This window comes from Ischnura elegans, chromosome 9, assembly GCF_921293095.1.
Source record: "Ischnura elegans chromosome 9, ioIscEleg1.1, whole genome shotgun sequence".
Classification (NCBI taxonomy): domain Eukaryota; kingdom Metazoa; phylum Arthropoda; class Insecta; order Odonata; family Coenagrionidae; genus Ischnura; species Ischnura elegans.
In genome coordinates, this window is record NC_060254.1 from 76,200,857 (window position 1) to 76,222,169 (window position 21,313).

Sequence of the window (21,313 nt, forward strand, 5' to 3'; positions counted from 1 at the left end):
ATATCTTAGCTAAAATATGCTATAAAAACTTGGCTAAGTTGATAAAAAAATAGGAAAATTCAGCCTCTCATAAGAAAAAAATTGGATAAAAAATTCAAAAACAGTTCTCAACATTTCATTTCCTAAAAAAATTGGACTATAGTTAGAGCTTGATTGTCTTGCTCATGTAATGGGGTGGTTTCCTTTTATTTTTTTACTGCCTAAATCGAAAGATTATTACTCCTGGAGTACGTATTTCACGCTTTTAGATTTTTAAATGACGATATCTATTTTTCGCGATTATATCAAAAGTGAAAATTTCCAAGCGCGCGAAAACGCGACGCATAAGTATGAATGCCGGGAAATCTCTCCGTGTGACGTATTTTTGGTTCCCACTGCCGCCCTGTGAGGTGACCTTGAGGCGAGTTGAGCGCTGATACGACGCAGGCTGCAAGCGGGTAGTTGAGTACCCTGCTGGCTAGTAGCGCTTGGCTTAAATAAGGATTATTAATACCTTATCAAATGAAGAAAACTTTCCGACCTTAGCCAGTTTTAATAAGTGATTATTAAGACATGTTTCCCTGAGCTCTGCGCCTCATGCATGCATTGGTAACCTCAGACGATGTATAACTCCTATCTTCTCGTATAGAAACTAGGTCCCTGTGACGTCACGTGGAGTGGCATCGCATGGGCGCCAATCTGGCCCTTTTCAAATGAGGATAAAAATTGACCATAGCCATTCGTCTAAACCGGTATTTCTAAAACGAAATAATTTGTACATTATGAATACACTAATGGTGGGTAACGAATCGAAATCAATGCCTTTCGTTTTCTTTGATGAAGGAAACTACCCTATTTAGGTGTGCCGATTAATTTTTTTATGCTTTCTCAACAACCTACAGTGGAACCTCGGTAAAGCGAGTACGGGCTATTGCGACACCTCCGCTATTACGAGAGTTCGCGGATGCACCGTCAACTGACCCTGTGATTAGCATGTAAAAGAAATCCGCTTTTACGAGGCCCCTTTGGTGTTGGCTCTCGCCATAGCGAGGGTTTCGCCACCGGAAAAACTTCTCCTTAATCTCTGTAATTGCTAGCGATCTGTTAGAAATGAAGTTAATGGAGTGCTCCGTCTCAAATTTATCTGGTAAACTATCGTTCGATAAAGAAGTAGTTAATTTTGGTGAAAATATTTTGGCCATGCCCCTTACATACTGGTTGCTATCTCCGGCTCGGGATTTTTGCGTGAGGTTCCGCTTTTACCCCTCAAACCCCTCCCCTCAAACACAACTTTGGGCACAGTGCGAAAGCATATACCGCCGCCGACAGCGCAGTTAGTTCCATATTTCCCCTAGTGAGTGCACTGTGCCCAGAGTTGTGTTTGAGGGTCGGCGTTTGAGGGGTTTGAGGGGTGAAAGCGGAATCTCTTATAAGGACGATGATTTTGGCGGGTAGGAGGCAGTCGACAGCACACCCGCACGTCAGTGAGTCGCGTAAGGAGAGAGGGTTTGAAAGGCAGACACCATGGCTCAAACGCGGAAAACACTTAATCTAAGTGATAAAATCAAAATAATAGATCAGTGCGAGAGTGGCGCGCTGTCCAAAAGTGAAGTGGCCAGGAGAAATAATTTATCTTCCTCTTCGCTGTTCACCATTTTAAAAAACAAAGATAAGATTAGGTCTGCCGTATTGCGGGAGGGCAAACCATTGCACCAGAAGCGCTTGAGGAATGGTGACCATAAAGTGTTGGAAGACGCTTTGTTTGAATGGTTTTGCCATATTCGATCTTCAGGAACTCCCGTGAATATGCTTAAGGCTAAGGCGGAGTATTTTAGCGACAGATTAAGAATAGAAAACTTCAAGTGCTCGGAAGGTTGGCTGAGCCGATTTAAAGCGCGAAAGGGTATATCTCTTCATAAAATTAGTGGCGAAGCATGCGCTGTGAATCCCGAAGCCATGGAAGACTGGACTCCAATACTAGTGGAATATCTCAAGAAGTATTCCCCGCGAGATGTATATAACGCCGATGAAACTGCACTGTTTTATAATCTACTCCCTGACAAAACCCTTGCAGTAAGGGGTGATTCTTGCAAAGGTGGCAAGAGGAGCAAGGAGCGATTAACAGTTCTTCTGTGTACTAATATGGACGGATCAGATAAAATTAAACCAATGGTTATTGGGAAGTGGGGTCGGCCTCGTTGTTTTAGAGGGATCAAGAATCTTCCATGCACATATGAGAATAATTCCAAAGCATGGATGACTTCCGGACTTTTTGCTCAGTGGCTAAGGGCGTTCGACGCAAGAATAGGAGGTAAAAATAGGAAGGTCGTCTTATTTGTGGATAACTGCCCGGCCCACCCAAAAATCGACCTTAGGAATACAGAACTTGTTTTTTTGCCACCTAATGCAACTAGCGTACTGCAGCCACTCGACCAAGGAATAATAAAATTGTTGAAGCATCATTATAGAACTTTGCTTGTGAATTTTGTAGTCAGGCAACTGGAACTAAAAAACTTCAAAAGGATGAAGTGGAATATTTTGGATGCGATGCGTGCTGTTGTTTGTAGCTGGGACAAAATATCAGCTGATGCAATAGCCTCGTGCTTTAAACATGCTGGTTTTTCAGCTCATCAAGACGATAAAATCGAGCTTGATAAACCCTGAAGGTTGGGAATCGATAGAAACTCATTTCGGTTCGTGTAATTATAGTAGTTTTGTAGAAGCTGATGACTCTGCCCCCACTCGTGAGGAAATGACTGACGATGCCATATTAAATACCGTGCGCAATGACGATGTACATGTTGAATCGAGCTCTGATTCAGAGGATCTGGAGGACAGTGCTGTTGCTCTTCCACCAAAATATGATGTGTTAAAGGCCCTTGACGTAATCAATGACGTGTACAGAGCAAGCAGTGCCTCAGCAGACGATCTTGGATCGTTTACTGCTGTTGAGAAGTATGTAATGCGTGCAACGGAAAGAAAATTGAAGCAAGCAACGCTTGACTCTTTTTTAAATTAATTTTCGTTGAAATCAAATGTTTAATTACTATTTTATTTTGTGATTGAGTCTAAGTGAGTTCCCAAGCCGTGGGGGATTGAAATAACGGCATATTTATTGTCTCACACAAGTTTATTTGAATAATTTTCGTTGAAATCAAATGTTTAATTACTATTTTATTTTGTGATCGAGTCTAAGTGAGTTCCCAAGCCGTGGGGGATTGAAATAACGGCATACAGTAAACTCTTGATTTTACGAAGCAGGATTTTACGAAGTTTTCGATTATACGAAGTGATATTGCGGTCCCGGTGAAAAGCCTATGCTAAATACATGGCGCTATTCGATTATACGAAGTTTCGATTATACGAAATTTTTTGAATTTACGAACCTCGGCTCGGTCCCTAGGAACAAATGGATTCGTTTATACGAACTACGGCGAAAAATTTGTCAACAAAACTAGTTATGCCGGCGTAAGTAGCTAAAAAATCAGCGCTTCTAACTGTGGTCCATCAAAAGTGCGAAATCGTAAATGATAATGCAACTTTGGAGAGAAATGGGTCGCCAAAAACCTCACTGTGGGAATTTAGGGGGAGTAGGAGTACAGTTAAAATATCGCGGCTGACATTATACCACTACTTACGTGCCTGCTCGTAAACATAGCATCGACAATAATTCGTAGTTTAACATGCCAGGAAGGTCGCGCGGAGTATTTCGTACACCCCTAATTAACCCTTTGCACTGCTGTGAACGTACAACGAAGACTACTTGACTACTTTTCGCCGAAGCACTTCTAAGGGTCCCTAATCCGGGACCCTTTCCTCGACGAGCTCACCCTCGCTGGCCCCTGAAACTGGGCTATTTTTTAATGCATTACCTGACGCAACCCTGGGTTTCAAAGGGCAAAGGTGCCATGGGGGGGAAAAGAGTAAAGTGCGTGTTACTGTGGGGCTGTGCGTCAACCAAACGGGCACGGACAAAATAAGCCCGATGTCATTGGGAAATTTGAAAGGCCACGGTGCTTAAAACATGTAAAATTGGAAGCCCTCCCCGTTTTTTACCATGCAAATAAAAACAGCTGGATGACCCGAGAAATTTTCCAGCAAACGGTTGTACGTCTACAGAGAAAAATTGCTGGAGAGAACAGCAAAATTGTTTTAATAATGGATAATGCCACCGTTCATAAATACGTGGAAGATCTAAAATTGGCTAATGTTCGAGTCCTCTTTTTACCCCCGAACTCGACTAGCAAGTCCCAGCCCTTGGACCAAGGCATTATCCAAGATTTTAAAGTCCTGTACCGGAAGAAGCTTGAGCGGTATTACTTGCGATGGATCGGTATGTATACATTCATCTATTTTGCTCATGTGCGTTTGGATATCGATTTAGATATTTTTATTCATGATTATCATTCTTTCAAATCTATTTGCTACTTTTATAAATGGGAACAGAAAATAATAACATCCCGAAATGGACGTTGATTAATGCAATCCGCGCCATAATATCTTTTCGTGTATATATTGGCCTTTGTGAATGAACAACTTAAATATCTTAAGTATTGGGCTCTATTTACCGCCAATTTATATTTCAGGCTTCTCGTAATGAAGACGCACTTCCAAGTCTAACCATGAACTTTCTTCTCACGCGCTTCCCCGTTCTCCCATGCTGGGGTTCTGTCTTTCAAAAGCCTTTGTCCCTTCCCTCCTGCCGCCTTTGACTGATCTTGCTGACACCCACCTTACACCTTACGCATCCCAAACCCCTCCTTCCCCAGCATTTCCCATTCACTCTCTCCCTAAGGTGACTGAGCTTGTGTGCGTCGCAAAAAAATACATACGGCCCCCAAAAGTAGACTGAGGCAGAGCTGAAGGCCATTTCCCCACCCTTCTTTGTCCTGCCCCCTTCACCAGTCCTTGTGATGACCACACTTCTTCCCTCAGGCAATCCCCATCCCACTCTTATTCACCCCACCCACTGGGAACGTTCCCCGATTGTGGAGAAGGGCATGGTTCATCTTTACCTGCAACGGGGGGAAGTTATTAACCGGAGAGAGGCGGAAGAAGTATCTTTGCCTAGTATATAATGATCCTTTGCCTAACTTTCAATACGGCGGAGAAAGGAACACGAAAACTAAATGAGGTGACGGTACAGGTTTTTGCGTGTCATTTTTTGGGAATTCACGCTAGCGAACCAATACTTAACCACGTTGAGAAATGATAAAACGTGTCTTGTAGGAAAACAATCAATGTGGATAGTAACGTTTCTATCTATATTTCTCCGATACTATAAGATGTTTCTCCTGTCGTTTTCCGGTTGGAACCTTGCTCCTGTCGGCATAAAAGGAGAGAAACATACTATATGAACAGGTCACCTCACACCCGGTATGAAGAATACAGTCCTGATGAAGAATTAAGTCTTTTATGGCAACGTCTGCGAAGATGATGGAACACAGTAGTCGGACGGAGAACTCAAACAGAATTTACTTCAAATATTCGCCAGAAGATAATCACATCCTACGTTGTTTATGATCGTAATTGAATCTCAGTGAAAATAGAGCACATTCTGCTGAAAATACGAAGTAACTCGAAATATTAACTTACGAAGGTTATTTTGGAAACGGGCTAAGACCCTTGTTTTTCTTTTTTTCTCGTCACTGAGCGATAGAGGGCGACATAAATGGCGGTTAGGCCGGCTGCCGCTAAAATTCCGTGGGTGTCAGAAACAAATATCTATCTTTTGCATACTTAATAGTAGCTATTGGCTCCTAACCACAAATTTATTACTGTAAATTCTTATAATAAACATTGCAATTCATTACTTGATTACGTTTTCTAAACTGGTCGGGAATTTCTTTAGCGATCGTTGATGTTGAAGTATGAACAAGAAATGGGAATTTTATGGTGGTATAATTATTTAACGATTTTTCACATCATAAATCGATAGCAAAAAGCCTTTTCTATGAATTATACCGAGAATAACCACCGAAAACATTTAAATAAGACCACTAAAGACAAAAAACGGCGGAAGAAACAAAAGCGAACATTTTTTTCGTGACTTATGAAAAAGGTTTGAATTTACGAAACTCGATTTTACGAAGTGCCAATTTTCCGGTCCCACTGACTTCGTAAAATCAAGAGTTTACTGTATTTATTGTCTCACACAAGTTTATTTGAATAATATATTTTGTTTATTAATGTTGTACATTTTCTTAAGTTAATTTTATAATTTATGAGGAATTTTGCAAATTATACTTCGTTACCTATTCTAGATGCAGGTAATGTGCTGTTGGCAAGGGCGTCTGTAAAAAGTTAATGGTGCGCTTTAATTTTATTTCAAAACTTCTACATCCTTTTTAATGTTTCACAGTCATGAGAGAATTGAGAATTTTAAATTAACAAATTGATACTTATTAGATTTGTTGTCCATAGGGTTCATCAAATAAATATGCTTTTCATTTCATATATGAAATGAAAAGCATACAATATATTGTTACATATTATTTCCCATGCGTCTTATATTACCTGCTGTGTCTTGCAGCTTACTTATATATTACTGAATTGACATCTGCATATTTGCGTAATATATTTCGCGAAGAACTTTCAAGTTAATATCTTTTGTACCATTGCTAATTTTGATTGAAATCGTTTATACTGCAGTGCATGCACTCAATACATTATAGCAATAACATCGCGGGCAGAACATTCCAATTATTACTTTATTATTGTGAAACAACAGCTGTTATAATAACATTATTTTGCACGATTAGCAAATTTTTTACATCAATAATGCAGATAAATGCACTTGATAAAAGAGAAAGTTTCCCGAGGCAAGGTCATTCCGCCACCTTCTACTATTTTCGTCTGCGGAAACAAATGCGATACGATTTATCGCCTACCTTCAACGAAACGAACAGGTAACAATTACCATAACCAAACAAAAACCAATGGAAACATTGGATGAAGGATACAACCGCGATACAGCATTATCAATAATTCTTGGAATTTTCAGTAAACAAATACCGTATTAATGGATTGATCACGTAAGTGCTGTCAGTGCGAAGAAAAGTGTGGCTTGGTCAGTTGTGCATCGGAAAAATGATTGACAAAGCAATGATTTTCATTCAGTACGGGGCTTATAATTTGAACGGCTAGTTTGCTTTTAAGGTAAGAATATTTAGTGATGCAAAAAATATCGCATTCTGTCTGAATTCATGCTTCAGTTTCTCAGATAAAATTATCTTCGTCCTCAAACAAATCTTGTTCATATATAAGTGTTGACAATAGGATAAAGTTTACTTGTAATTAAGTTTGTTATTACGGTAAGGAAATAATATGATGCAATAAACATCGCCTTCCATCAGGATTTATGCATACGCTTATTGTACAGGAAATATCTCAGTCGCCACACCAACCCTGTTCGTATATAAGTGTTGACAATAGGTTCATTGGCTATTATTTGATCCACCTCCGGTAAAGCGACAATTCGCTATAGCGAGTGTTTATTGGAGCACCATGGGGTGTCGTTTTACCGAGGTTCCACTGTAATTGATGAAGCACACTTCAGAAATATTATGGATTGTGGGTATTTCTGGATTAGGGAATTCCGGATTCATGCTCAGCTGTGATGTGAACATCATTGACATCGATGAAATCTCGAATAATGTGACATCGAAAATTTCAAGTAGGTGAAAAGCCTCCAATTTGAAAATTCTCTGTGACTAGACATTTATTTAATACAGCTGACTCCTGATTATCCGGCTGCGGATTAACCATGCATGAGTTCACACAGTGACATTGTAGCTTCTGATATTGCTCAGTGGTTTTGTAGCATCCGTGCAAAATCACTGCGCAAATCTCTTTTCAGAATCCATGATCTCCCAGCCACAGTTTCCGGAAATTATATGGAGCAGTAGAAATACAAGTGCAATCATGTTATCGCCCCTAAAAAGATTACGGTCGAGAAAATAAAGCTCTCAGTGAGTCTGGGAAGCTATCTAAAATAATGGACAAAGAGCTTTTATAATAATATATTTAATGATTTACGTAAATTGTGAAGATTACAAGAAATTAAAGCGAAAGTTTGAATAATTCGTGTTTTTTTATTATTCGTGCCACCCCTACCCATCATTAGCCCAGATAATCGGGAGTTTGCGTTACAAGCAAATTTCTCAAATTTGTTTATCTTTATTCAAATGAAACATTGCAATCTTTGAACTAGATTTGTTTGAGTACAACATTTTTCGTTGTTACAACAACATTCTCAAGAGCACAAAGATTGTAATTTTTCATTTAACTAATGCTAATAACTTCCAACATATCGTCCCGCATATCATACAGATTGTTCATCTCTATTTGAAGAGTCAATCACGCATACCTATATGCAATAAAATCTTTAAGGCCAAGGATCGACTCCATTAAAAACTAATGCCCCAACACATTAGTTACCTGTTGGCAATTGTGGCAGGGACAGGAGCCTCTTCATCCCCTATAGAATGCTGCTTTGCTTGCCTCACCAGAAGCACAAGACAGGCAAAATGCACAGCAAATTGAAGAAGCACAGTGAGTATTGTGTACAGATTGAAGATATTTGGAAGAGGCCTCTGACGTGACAGAACCTTCAAAGGCTGAAAGAAAAAAAAACCTCAGTAAACAAAAACTCATGGGACCCAAACTTTGTCACTTCATTGGCTAAAGAGACAGTCATTGGGTTGAGATTTCAAAGAATGGCATTTTTAACACATTGAGTGCCACATCAGTCACCGGTGACTGACAGTATAAAATATGATAAGAAAGGTAAAAATGGAACACTTTTCAGGAAAATTTAATGAATTTTATTATAACAAGGTAAACATAAAAATTGTTGTAAAACAAAGAACAGAAATACCTTTCACTATAATGAGAAACGACGGCCTAAATACATTTAAAAATTTCCATCGAGTAAATTCTAATTTGCCAGTTTTGCACTTTGCATTGCTGTACCACGATACCTGTTTGCGCGGCCTGATGTGGAAGTCGCTATAAAACCACGTGGCACTCAACGAGTAAATGGATATGAGTATTTGCTTACACTTGGGAAGCTGCACAAAAAAAACTGTAACAGTGTTAAATTTCAAATGTTACGTCCAAGGAATTCAATGGGATAAGTATGTCACAGATTATTAATCTTTAACTGTAGGAGAATGAGGTACCCATGAAAGAGTCTAGGGGATAGAGGATGATACCAGATAGATAACATTATGGTAATGCTAAGGTTCCCCATTAATGTGAAAAAATTGAAATCACATACCACCAAAGGAATACCTTGTGCAAGCATATACCGTGCTATTACAGGCACTGCATATCGCAAGCCATTCTAAAGGCCGTTTTACACGGTACACGGAATTGCGCAGGTTAGAGCTGCATGAATTTCTAAAATGGCGTGGAATTGCACGAATGCATGAACGAAATTAGAACAGGGGCTATTTTGCCGTCTCGCATCCACGCATTCTCGCATGTGTTCTAGCAATTCACCACTTTACACGACGCAATTTTGATTGCGCCTTCACACGTACGTCAGACTGCGCAATTCCGTGTACTGTGTAAAACGGCCTTAACAACAATGGAACAAAATTTACTTGGATTCAGAAAACATAATATTTCAGCACTTTAGTGTAAAATGCAGACCTGACCTCAAGAAAAACCCTTTAAGAGCGAATCTTTTGAGCTGGTTTTGTAATAAATATAACCAACAACTATTCAAGAGTTAAACACAACAGAATGCCTCTGTTTAACCAACAGGATTAACTTTTTTGATGCAATTTACATATTATGAATAGCAGAGATTGCATTGATTCTGTACAAAAAAAGGTAATTAAAAGGACAAAAAGTTATTGTGTAATACTTTTATTTACCACAAAATTCCATAATTTTTGGTGGATTAATTTCCCTGGTTTGTATCTCAGTTCAGTTCAATAAAACTTTAATAGATATCTGCTAAATTATAAATGTTTTTAAAAGTTATGTAATTACAACAATAATGATTGTGAAGTAAATTAAAGTGATAAGTGGATGACTTCCATATAAAGTCAAGAGCTCGAGTAAGAACCAAAAATTAATAATAACCCCAAAACTATCATTTTTTAAAGGTCAAAATTTTGCTGGGCACCAACTGACACCTATGGACTTCTTTATGGGAATGTCATTAATGCTGCTGATGTGATGAGAATAAAATTCTCTTACCTTGGATCGCGAAATAAAGAAAAAACAAGCAGCAAGAAGAAGTCCTTGGAGGGTGGCTTGAGCGTCACTGAATTTCACACCATCAAGGTATAACACTGACTGAGAGTATGCCAGGATAAGTGCATTCAATGCTAAAATCTTGAACATTTGCAGAGTGGTCACCAAAGTACAACGGCCTTGTTTTATAACATGACAAACTGTAAAGAGAAACAATAGGCGGATTATAAAATGAAAACAAAGAGTTACCCGCAAACTGGTAGATTTTACATTAGTAGAATTACAAATTCAGATATCAATGTGAGTATACTGGCTAATAAGCAAGACTCCTATTCCACACAATACTTTAATCTGATTTCGATAAAAAAAATATTTGTTAGTTTGATGGGGGAGACAGAGCCATAACTATTTTCAGTCTTTCCAGACTAAACATTGGAAAATGAAGGTAGACACTAGTCAATGTAAGCAAAGAAAATATGCAGACATTATTAGCTAACTTTTAAGGCCGTCTTAAACGAGAAATGTAATTGTGTAAGTTAGAACTCCATTAATTTCTCATTATGGCATGCAATTGCACAAATGAAATTAGAACAGGGGCTATCTTACCATCTAACGTCCATGCATTCTTGCATATGTTATAGCAATTGACCCCTTTATACAATGCAATTGACTGCACCTTAGTACACAAGCCAAATTGTGCAAATATGTGCCCTGTTTAAAATGGCCTTTAGAATGGAGAAATTCATTAACATTTAAGGTATGTGAGAAAGTGGCTTTTGCAAGGAACACTGAGATGCGTGAAAAAAGTTAGCAGTACTTCACAAACAAATTATCCATAGAAACAAAGAGATTTTTTCAATGCTCAAGTTACACGATTTTTCAGTATTTGCTTTTTGAATCTGAAGTTAGAGTCAACTGAATATTTTTGTGGATAGAAAAAAGCAAAGAAAGATTGATAGAGCTTCAAAAGGTACTTCGTAACACTAATTATTATTACTTCAATCATTACAGTTGGAAGAGAGATGCTTGATATAAAATATTTCTACTCTGTTTAGAAATTTTCTGACAAAAAATAAAGAGAACTATGAAATGATTGGACATGAAGCATAGTGATTTAAAAGGCAATAGAATATTCCATTGCTATTTAATGCCAGGGTTCAACTCTTTGAAGTGAACCTCAATACAAATGACATAATCTTAGTTCATTCAATTTCTGTACTGAGGATTTACCATACTTTCTTCCGTGTGTACTCTGTAAGTTCTACTTCAATCCGATTGATGCAGCATCACACCTAAAGTTGAACTCGATTTTCCCTGCCATGAGTATGGAGAACCTCCCTGCATGGTATTCAAATCCTAATCTAGTAATTCCATCAAATCCTGAGTATATGGATTTGATAGGATTCTGTTAAATTGTTAGCAAGACAGCTTGGTGAAAGCTTTCATACTGAATAACACACAAGCTTTGTAAACAAACCGCCATGTCGTTTTTTACATAAATAAAAAATCATAGTGAGGAGGTAACAATAGTAGGGAGGGATGTGAGAGAAAACTAATGGGAGTCGTTTGTTGAGAGAGATACGAAAAAGACGTGTTTTAAAAGACAGGCTGAAAGAAAAGTAGAGGACGCAAAGGAAAAGGAGGCGACAAGAGAGAACCGATAAAAGAAAGGATGAGTAAATAAAAACGGTAGAGGGAATTCGAGAGAGGGACCGCGGAGGAAGATATCCGGCAGTGAATGCAATAAGTGGAACTTAAATCATTATTATAAATACTAGTGATGGGTCGATTCCAAAATTTTATCGATTCCGATCCCGATTCTGACATTTCGATTCCGATTCTACCGATACCGATTCCATCGATTCTGACGACATAGGCTCCAAGAAAAAGACCACTTATAACTACAATGGAGAGCCCTGAGTAAAGTCATATTCACATATGATTAAGATTAAATACTACTTATATGAATCATGTAATATTTGGCCCTTGCCAACCAAACCAACATGCTCATGCTCAGCCAGCAGGTTTTGATGTCTCCTTGTTACAGTATTACTGCCTGCAGAAAATCCTTTTGCTACATAATTGTGTGACTGGGCAAGTACTTTCCTCCCAAAATTGCAAGATTTCGGTAGCTTGAAGTACATCATCGATCTTTATGGATCTTGAATCCTCATGGAACTCAAGTTGCCCGAGCAAATGAACTTAAGAACTTAGCTTCAGTTTTGTAGAGCCAAAAATATCTACATGTATACTTCTCACGTCGTTTAATCAACCTTAAACACTCTTGTCTTTTTAAGTTCAGGAAAGAAACTAAACGCTACAAATGAATATCACATCGGACGGACGCAGTAATTAAAAAGGCTAAAAGATGCCTTGTGATGTGAAAACTCTGCTTTCTGGGTAGCTACAATAGTATCCTTAGTATTTTCACTTGTGTAATGCGTTAAATGGTAAAGTCGATCTATACATAACCCTTTTTAACACCCTCAGTTTACTGTTTTAAGTCAATGAAGACGATTATCCATGCTTTAAATGACGATTTTCAAGACTAAAGTTTTAAAAAACTTGAAAAAGTGACCTCAGTTACTGAGTTCCGCGGCGTGTAGCTCAGCCTTGACGCGCAATTGAAAAATCGCTCCTATTTCCTTCTTCGTAAACGTTCTTTTCCAAGATTTCTGCTTAGCAATCTTTAGATATCTCTACTTTATATTGTGGTACAAATTTTCCGAGTTATATTTTTCGTAAACGACAGATAGTTTCTACTTTATGTCAAATTTCAAGTGAAAAACTTAAAACGTTGTAAACCAGACAGATGAAAGCCAAAATCTTCAAAAGTCATAGGAAGTATGGACAAAGCACCAAGTGAAAGGAATATTGCGTTTTTTATTCCATAAAAATCATACCAACGCAACACCACCTGGATAAATTTAAACATTTTCGAGGATTAACGAGATCGCGCGTGGTTTTGAAAAGTTGGTCATGTTTGGGCCACTGTATCATCACTTAAGCGTCGTATATATGTAAAATGGCATATAAGTATATACCTGGTAATGATTTATGAGTATTTACGCTAATTTTCATGCCTCTATCCCCAAAAAGGTGATTTTGGACTTGATTCCAGCTTTTTCCGATTTCGGACCGGTGTGCGCCGGGTCGGAAGACGATCGGACGCCACGGCTGGCGTAAATGTATTCGGCCCCGGCAACTATAGGGTGTACAGCAAGCTAAAACTACCAAGCCAAGGCATTGGAATGACTTATCGGCTTTAAAAACTGTAATACTACATGAGTTTCATGATAGCGCATCCTGTCGGCAGATAGCTGGACCTACTATCCTCGAAAGCCCTAACCGTAACTTACTTGACTCGATATTTGCAATACTACTCGAAACGCTCGAGTCGAGTACCAACTACTCGAACTTTCGAGTACTCGCAAATCCCTAGAAGATAATGTGTTTTGTTGTTACGATAATGCGGTGCGAAAAGTCAAATGACTGTTGGAAATGCGGTCATATTTAAATTTGTGGTTTGAAGTACTACTGGAATCGGAATCGATTTTTCACATTGGCAAGTCCTCATTTTCGATTCCGATTCTTGGCCGAGAATCGAGGAATCGAAGAATTGCGGAATCAAACCGACCCATCACTAATAAATACACAAGGAAAAGGGGAAGAGTTAAAAGCCCATTGGAATAGAAAAGGAAGTTATGCATTCTATTTGTTATAATGTCTGATAGTAAATTGGGCCCAATTAGTCTTCCTTTATGATGTTTTGAATACAAAAGTGTAGAAGTCATTTTGAGCATGTTATTTCATAATTAAGTGTGTTTCTATGCCCTAAGGTAACACGAAACAAAAAAAATTGAAGGTGAGTAGTGTTACAGCTTTGTACAGTGGAACCTCGTTAAAGCGAGTACGGGCTATAGCGACACCCCCGCTATAACGAGAGATAGCCGATGCACCGTCAATTGACCCTATAATAAGCGTGTTAAAAAAATTCGTTTTTACGAGACCCTTTTAGTGTTGGCTCTCGCTATAGCGAGGGTTTCACCGCCGGAAGACTTTCATCAAGACTCATTAACCTCTGTAATTGCTAGCGATCTGTTAGAAATGAAGTTAATGGAGTGCTCAGTCTCAAATTTATGCGGTAAACTGTCGTTCGATAAATGTAATGATTGACGAAGCAATGCTTTGCATGATTTTTATTCAGTGCGGCGCTTATAAATTGTTTGAATAGTTGGTCGTTATTTGAGTAAGGAAATTTAGTGATGCAAAAAAAAATCGCCTTTCGTCTGGATTTACGCTTACGTTTATCGGATAGATGTTTATCTGTCGCCGCACCACTCCTGTTCCTGTATATCTGTTAGCAACGGGTATATTGGCTATTATTTGCTCCACCTCCGGTAAAGCGACAATTCGCTATAGCGAGTGTGTATTAGTGCACCGTGGGGTGTCGTTATATCGAGGTTGCACTGTACTTCTTTATTTGACTTCAACTGGTTTAAACTGAATTCTCCATTAAATTACGCAAAAAGCATTCTTTAAGGCAAAGCCAAGAAAAGTTTGCAAAAGACAGCAGACTCCCGATTGTTCGGCTACGGTTTATCCGGGTTGCGGATTGCATGATTTTCACTCTCGCTCAATTTTTTCCGCTATCTTTATAAAAAAATAGAATCGGACGCAAAATCATCAAAAATTACTGCATTAATGCCAGGATACACAGGGCTTATTAGTTCCGTAAGAATCCCCATCGTAAAACGGAAGCGATGGCGTGCTGGCTGCATTCACGGGAGCACCGTGTTCCGTTTTCCAAGCCTCGCAGTGCGCGACCGTGCTCCTTGATCACGGATACACGTCGCACAGCAGTTGCAACCGGGGCAACTTGTGCGAGACATGACTACGTGCCGTGGTGACTGACAGTGTAATTTCCGACGTTGAGCAGTGGTTTTGAAGCATTCGTGCAAACCACTTTTCTGTATCCGTGATCACACAGCCACAGATGTGTGGTTTTCGAATCCAGGCCTTACATGGAGCATTAATAATATGAGTACAACAATTTTATCGCCGCTAAAAAGATCGCGAACTGGCAAAGAGAGCTCTCAGTGAGTCTGGGAAGCACACTTAAATAACAGAATAACTGCATAAATAATAATATACTGCTTGTTTTACGTAAATTATGAATATTACAAGACATTTACGTGAAAGTTTGGATTATCCCTGTTTCCTGATTATTTGGATTATCCGTGTTGGCCGGCCTCGGTGGTGCCGGGGTAAAGTCTCCAACTGCTAACCTAGAGGTCGCGGGTTCGAATCCCGCCTGGGTGGTTTGACCACCATCCAGGGCATGGATGTATGTGATTGTCAGACAAGTTAATTGTAAGAGAGGACTATCTAGTCCTAAATTCGCTTGTGAGATAAAGACGACATTATTATTATTATGCCATCTCTCCCCATAATTGGCCCGGATAATTGTGAGTGTACTGTATGTACTAAGTTTGTGTCTTGTTCATTTCGATATGACTTGACAGCAAATTTAGGTAAATTCATTCCTTAGAAACTACAATAGTAGAGAATCACTGAACACTCACTGCACTGAGTAGAGCTCAGCTTAGACGTGAAGGGTGCAGCTATGCTAGCATCCCCAAGTCGCACCACCATGTCCCTTTCTTCGTCTTCCAGCCCACGCATCACACGCTGTCGAAGGGTGTTGTTATTGGCACCGCCACCGCCCCCCCTGTGACCACCTCCTCGGGATGGAGAGATGGGCGCATTGTTGTCAACTGGCAGAGGACCGAGGTTCATTATGGGAGGCGACCCACCCATCCCTCGACTGCCACGACCACTCCCAGGAGGCCAACGGTGCTGACTACCACTGGAACTGCTCGAAAGCGTTGGAGATGACCTCTCTGATGGACGTTCAGGGGCATCCGAGAGGATGGCCACACCTGTTCAGCACAGAGAGGTAAAAGAGAAAGATGATTACACTGCACGATCTGGCCCGAAGCAACAAAAAATGTGTGCATTTGGCTGAGTGCCCAAGGTTATGATAAATAAAGAGCGTGGACACTATTATGTGAATGTGGATTTATTTTGCACACACAACTTCCGATGAAGTGTATGGCATAACTGTGCATCCACATACTCCCTGCTTTCAACAGACACTGATGAGAAAACCCAACATGGCACCCATGCCAAAAGCAAAAGGGCTAGGATGGGAAACGATTATGTACTGACTCTCGAGTAACGGTATTGTCACGGAGCCTTCACTCCAAAGGGTGCAAGAGAATTCCCTTTGGTGGCAACAACGGAGGAAGGAGCCTGTCTCCTCATACATAGATAGCAAATAAAATGACGATCTGTAAAATATTTGCTTTTGTGGCACTTTTTTTAATTTATTACATAATTATATAATTTGGGAATACGCAAAATATAAAACATATTCTCCAGAGCATAACAGTAAATTTTGAACGTATGATTGTGAAGATGTGAAAAGAGATTTCTCCAATTATGTACATTGTACATACTTCTCATTTTTCAGTAATTTCCTTTGGAATGAAAATCCACCAATGGCAAAGTGGTTTCACAACAAGGTTTTATACATTCCCCAAGCAGTCTGTTGATTGGAAGAGGAATATGCAATATTAGAAAAATTATTACATACCAACATGAGCATGCTTCAAGGCACCAACATCATTGGTGCCATCGCCACACATTAACGTCACATAGCCAAGTTCTTCAAGCATGGTGATAACCAGCTCCTTCTGTTTAGGGGCAACACGAGCAAACACCCGCACATGAGGCAGCAATTTGAGGAGGAACGCTCGTTGCTTGGGAGTACCTCCATGCAGGAATGCAAGGCCCTGAATTCAGGAAGCAGACAGTAAGAATTTTCAATGAAAAAGTAAAGGTATTTTTAACAGCACTCATGATAATAATAATATTATGAGATATCATTACATTACAGAGGCAACAAAGGCCATGCTGATCCGAACAGAATAACTGTAAGAAGGAATTATCCAATTTGACGGCATTTAATTTTTCCAAAACTATAGTTCCAAAATATTACCTACATCTTATAAGTGACGGTTCAACTTACTTGGGTAGACGCCCAAAATTGACTCTACTCTAATAACTAATATATATTTATTATTCAATTGAAGATTTTTGAGGTTGTTACTGTTATTATTAAGCTCATATCTAATATGTGACATTATTTATTATATTACTTCATTCATTCACACCATGTCTTAAGTGCAAACATACAAATAAATTCACAGGTAAGGAAAGAAAGGAATAGGAACATATTAGAGAAAGAGGACTAGAACAAAGGTGCTGTGGTAGATGGAAAAAAGCCAGAAATCAGAGGGTAAAAATGCAGCCTGACTGGGATACTATGTGTTACAATCGTCTTGTTCACTTCTGCAATATAGAAGGAATTGGGAGTGACATTATTAATACAATCAGCAGCAACTTCAGAGAAATCTGGCTAAAATGTTAATCTTCTATTTGCTTTAATGAAAAATATTATTCACTCTACAAAATATACGGTCAATATCATAAGCACATCAATTATTTTGTCGATAATGTGTGTTTTTCAATCATCTGTTTATTGCCTTATTGAGTAGAAAGATTGAGTAGAATTTTATTGCCTCTTTATAGTAGAAAGAGTTCCGATCCTCTCTTTGCATAAGCCATCACTCTACGTTGCTTGTCCTACTCACGAACAATTTTGTCTAAAAGCTCTCGCAGAAGTATTGCAATAGAATTGCAGCCGTGGAAAATTTTAAGGCAAAACACGACAGGCACATAGCATGAACCTTCCCAAGAGATTGGACAACAATCGGGGCAATCTCAGCGCCGTAGGATAATAACCACGTCGTAGATTTAAGGCCCCTTGCGCACACACAGATTTTGGACGGCGGGTAAAATATCGGCTGTCCACATTCCAATAGTGAACAATGGGAGAGCATTGGAGCTTGCACACGTACCGACCACGTGCCAGCACCGGCAAAATGCCGGTTAGCTGCCGGCCATTGTCACTGTGGATCGCCGGCGCCGGCTCAAAAACATAGCAACTTATCGTTTGACCGGTAAAAATTCGGCGTGTGCGCAAGCATCGCTTCGCCGGTAAAATATCGGCCGAATCGGCCAAAATCGGTGTGTGTGCAAGGGGCCTAATGGAACTACACTCGGCCCTCCATCAGCCGTTTTTTCCTTTCCGAGACTTCACAGGAAAATAGGAAAATATCAAATTACAGGGGAACAATGGAAACTTGTTTCATCCCTACCCCATCTCACCAACTGACCTTTTTTGGTCTACCAGGTTCAATTTTCCGAGTTTCTGGAGGTCAAATGCTAGGTGAGTCACCTTCTGAGCTCGGAGATATCTCGATATCTTTCAGCAATTGTAAGACACGCACGGGGTTCTAAAAAGAATTAGACCTAATGCGATGTATACCTGACAGCATTTAAGTTTTTTGAGCTCTAATTGATTGACACAGAGATTTATAGCTAAAACAAGGCTTCTAATATTCAACATAGTCCAAACAGCACAATTTCGGAAGAAACAAGCGTAGCATACGCGCATTCAAACAAGACGAGACGGACTGGAAACTTCAGGTAACGCAAACTGCGAATATCACATTGCTGCGCCTTCGCCCCTTCGCATTAAAGGCAACTACGTCACATGCAAGATCGGACGTGTTCTTTCCTTGCTCCTTCGCTCATAGCTTCGTAGCTTGAAATACGGAGGGGAGGGAGCGCGCTCCTTCCCCTCGACCTCTCCTTCAGCGCTCTTCACTTATAAGCATTTCTGATTTCTTCTATCCACCATTTAGTCCAACAATGAGCACACTCGTTCGATTTTTTTTAAACCGCAGGTTTTGACACCAATATAATTTTAAGTTGCAATAATCCTCATATTAGCGTCTGAAGATGATTTTGGAAAAATCAGGTGCTCAGCGTAATGGAAATTGCTCGGCAAGACAGATGTTGACTATTAACCAGGTATGTCCTTCAAAACGACGCGTTTCTATACGTTTGATAAGCGATTACAATATGCAGTATAAATGCTGTGGGATTCCCACTCGTGGCAGTAAATTTAGCGCGCGCTCCGGAGCGATTCACCCCGCGCGATCTTTTCAATGTTCACCTCTGGGGTACCGACATGACGGCGCGATGGTTGCAAGAAATTCAAACAGGAGCATTTTAAAAATACGTCACTAAGGGATAAACTCCCCTGCCTGCCGCTTGATTTTTACCCAGGGTTTCAGATGTCAGACTCACGCTGAAAACCAAGGCCACTCAGTTCCCCTTGGACTTGCGACCGGTGAAGGGGAGGGGGGAAGATAAGAAGTTTGTGTAAGAGGCGCACCCCCATTTTCGGCTGCAATTTCTGGGAAAAAAGGTGCGCCTCTTACATGCGCTTATACGGTACATGAGGTTAAACTGAGTAATAAGAAATAAAAAAGACAATTGCAGAAAGAGAGATTAGTGCTTCTCTGTTTCCTTGCATCAATTTTCTGTAGCCTCCCCCAAAACAATGACCAACAACTCTAATAGAAGTACAGTATGATCTCTAATTATTAACATTCGACTTTAGACCTTTCAGAGATTTACATTCAAAAAATTGAGGCGTGCCTGAAATTTCAAATTTGGTGCCTTTTGAGGTGGGCTGATGCAAAGTGGTGTGGTGTAGAGGACAGGGGCGCCGACTTATAAAAAATATTGGGGGGGCCCATATCGGGGGTCTTACTCCGGGAAGAGGTTAAATTCAAAGTGTGTCTCAGTACTGTAACACTATCATAATTCACACCACTTGTTTTCAGTTAACCTGCTTACTACCTTAAAATTATTTGTTTTAACACATTATTGAATGCATTTAAAAGGTATCTATCGTCAAACATGGGAAAATACCAATATATTTTTGTGATTTTTCCAAAGCATAATATAACTTAATTATTTTCTTGAATTATTGAGGGGTCTCAGCCCCCCCTAACGAATCTTTGAGGGGGCTCGGGCCCCCTCAGGCCCCATGGAGTCGGCGCCACTGGTAGAGGAACACTCTTTTTGAGCACAATCTAAAAAAAATATCAATTGAAACATTGTGAAGTCAAGAACTGTATTTTGCCAGTATTTCCTTCCCTCGGACAGCCAAATGTTTTCAGCTCCAGTTGCGTCGCACACGCAGCAAGATCAGTTTGTTTCCATCGGGAGTTCAAGCAAATTTGTACTGCAGTGTTGCATTCTGCACATTTTTGTTGCCTTGCTTAGGTGTTTCAACTCATGAACTACGTATCGGAATGCATTTAGTCCATATGTCGAGGATTTCAGGGATCCCACTCTCACTACATTATAAAATTCACAGTTTTTTCCAGGTTTTCATGGTGTAAATGTCTCCAAATCCACGGTCCGTTGACGAGCCACATTTCAGTGCAACCTCGATATAACGACACTCCACGGTGCACTAATAAACACTCGCTATAGCGAATTGTCGCTTTACCGGAGGTGGAGCAAATAATAGCCAATATACCCGTTGCTAACAGATATACAGGAACAGGAGTGGTGCGGCGACAGATAAACATCTATCCGATAAACGTAAGCATAAATCCAGACGAAAGGCGATGTTTTTTTGCATCACTAAATTTCCTTACTCAAATAACGACTAACTATTCAAACAATTTATAAGCGCCGCACTGAATAAAAAATCATGCAAAGCATTGTTTCGTCAATCATTATATTTATCGAACGACAGTTTACCACATAAATTTGAGACTGAGCACTCCATTTACTTCATTTCAAACAGATCGCTAGCAATTACAGAGGTTAAGGAGTCTTGATGAAAGTCTTCCGGCGGTGAAACCCTCGCTATGGCGAGAGCCAACACCGAAAGGGTCTCGTAAAAACGAATTTTTTAACATGCTTATTCTAGGGTCAATTGACGGTGCATCGGCTATCTCTCGTAATAGCGGGGGTGTCGCTATAGCCCGTACTCGCTTTAACGAGGTTCTACTGTAGTTAGAAATATTGATCACGTAAAATCAACGGCCGCACATTAACTAAAAATTTAACAAAGGCGACAGATGCCGTGAATACAAACGCAGCAATGAAATCTTTATCTCTTATGATG

The 21,313-nt window shown here is 39.8% G+C and overlaps 1 protein-coding gene and 1 long non-coding RNA gene across 2 annotated transcripts in view; one reads left to right on the forward strand and one right to left on the reverse strand.

The window, feature by feature from the left end:
* Positions 1 to 21,313, reverse strand: part of LOC124165250 (endoplasmic reticulum transmembrane helix translocase) — a 44,488-nt gene that overhangs the window by 5,790 nt on the left and 17,385 nt on the right. Inside the window, exons 14-17 of the mRNA XM_046542570.1 lie at positions 16,847 to 17,045; positions 15,774 to 16,130; positions 10,192 to 10,388; positions 8,419 to 8,597 (exon numbers count right to left, since the gene is read on the reverse strand). Of these exons, the coding sequence (XP_046398526.1) occupies positions 8,419 to 8,597; positions 10,192 to 10,388; positions 15,774 to 16,130; positions 16,847 to 17,045 (932 nt within the window). The remainder of the gene's footprint in view (positions 1 to 8,418; positions 8,598 to 10,191; positions 10,389 to 15,773; positions 16,131 to 16,846; positions 17,046 to 21,313) is intronic.
* LOC124165251 lies at positions 16,991 to 17,344 on the forward strand. Its single transcript, XR_006866175.1, has 2 exons — positions 16,991 to 17,065; positions 17,150 to 17,344. It is a non-coding gene; the product is annotated as an uncharacterized LOC124165251 (long non-coding RNA).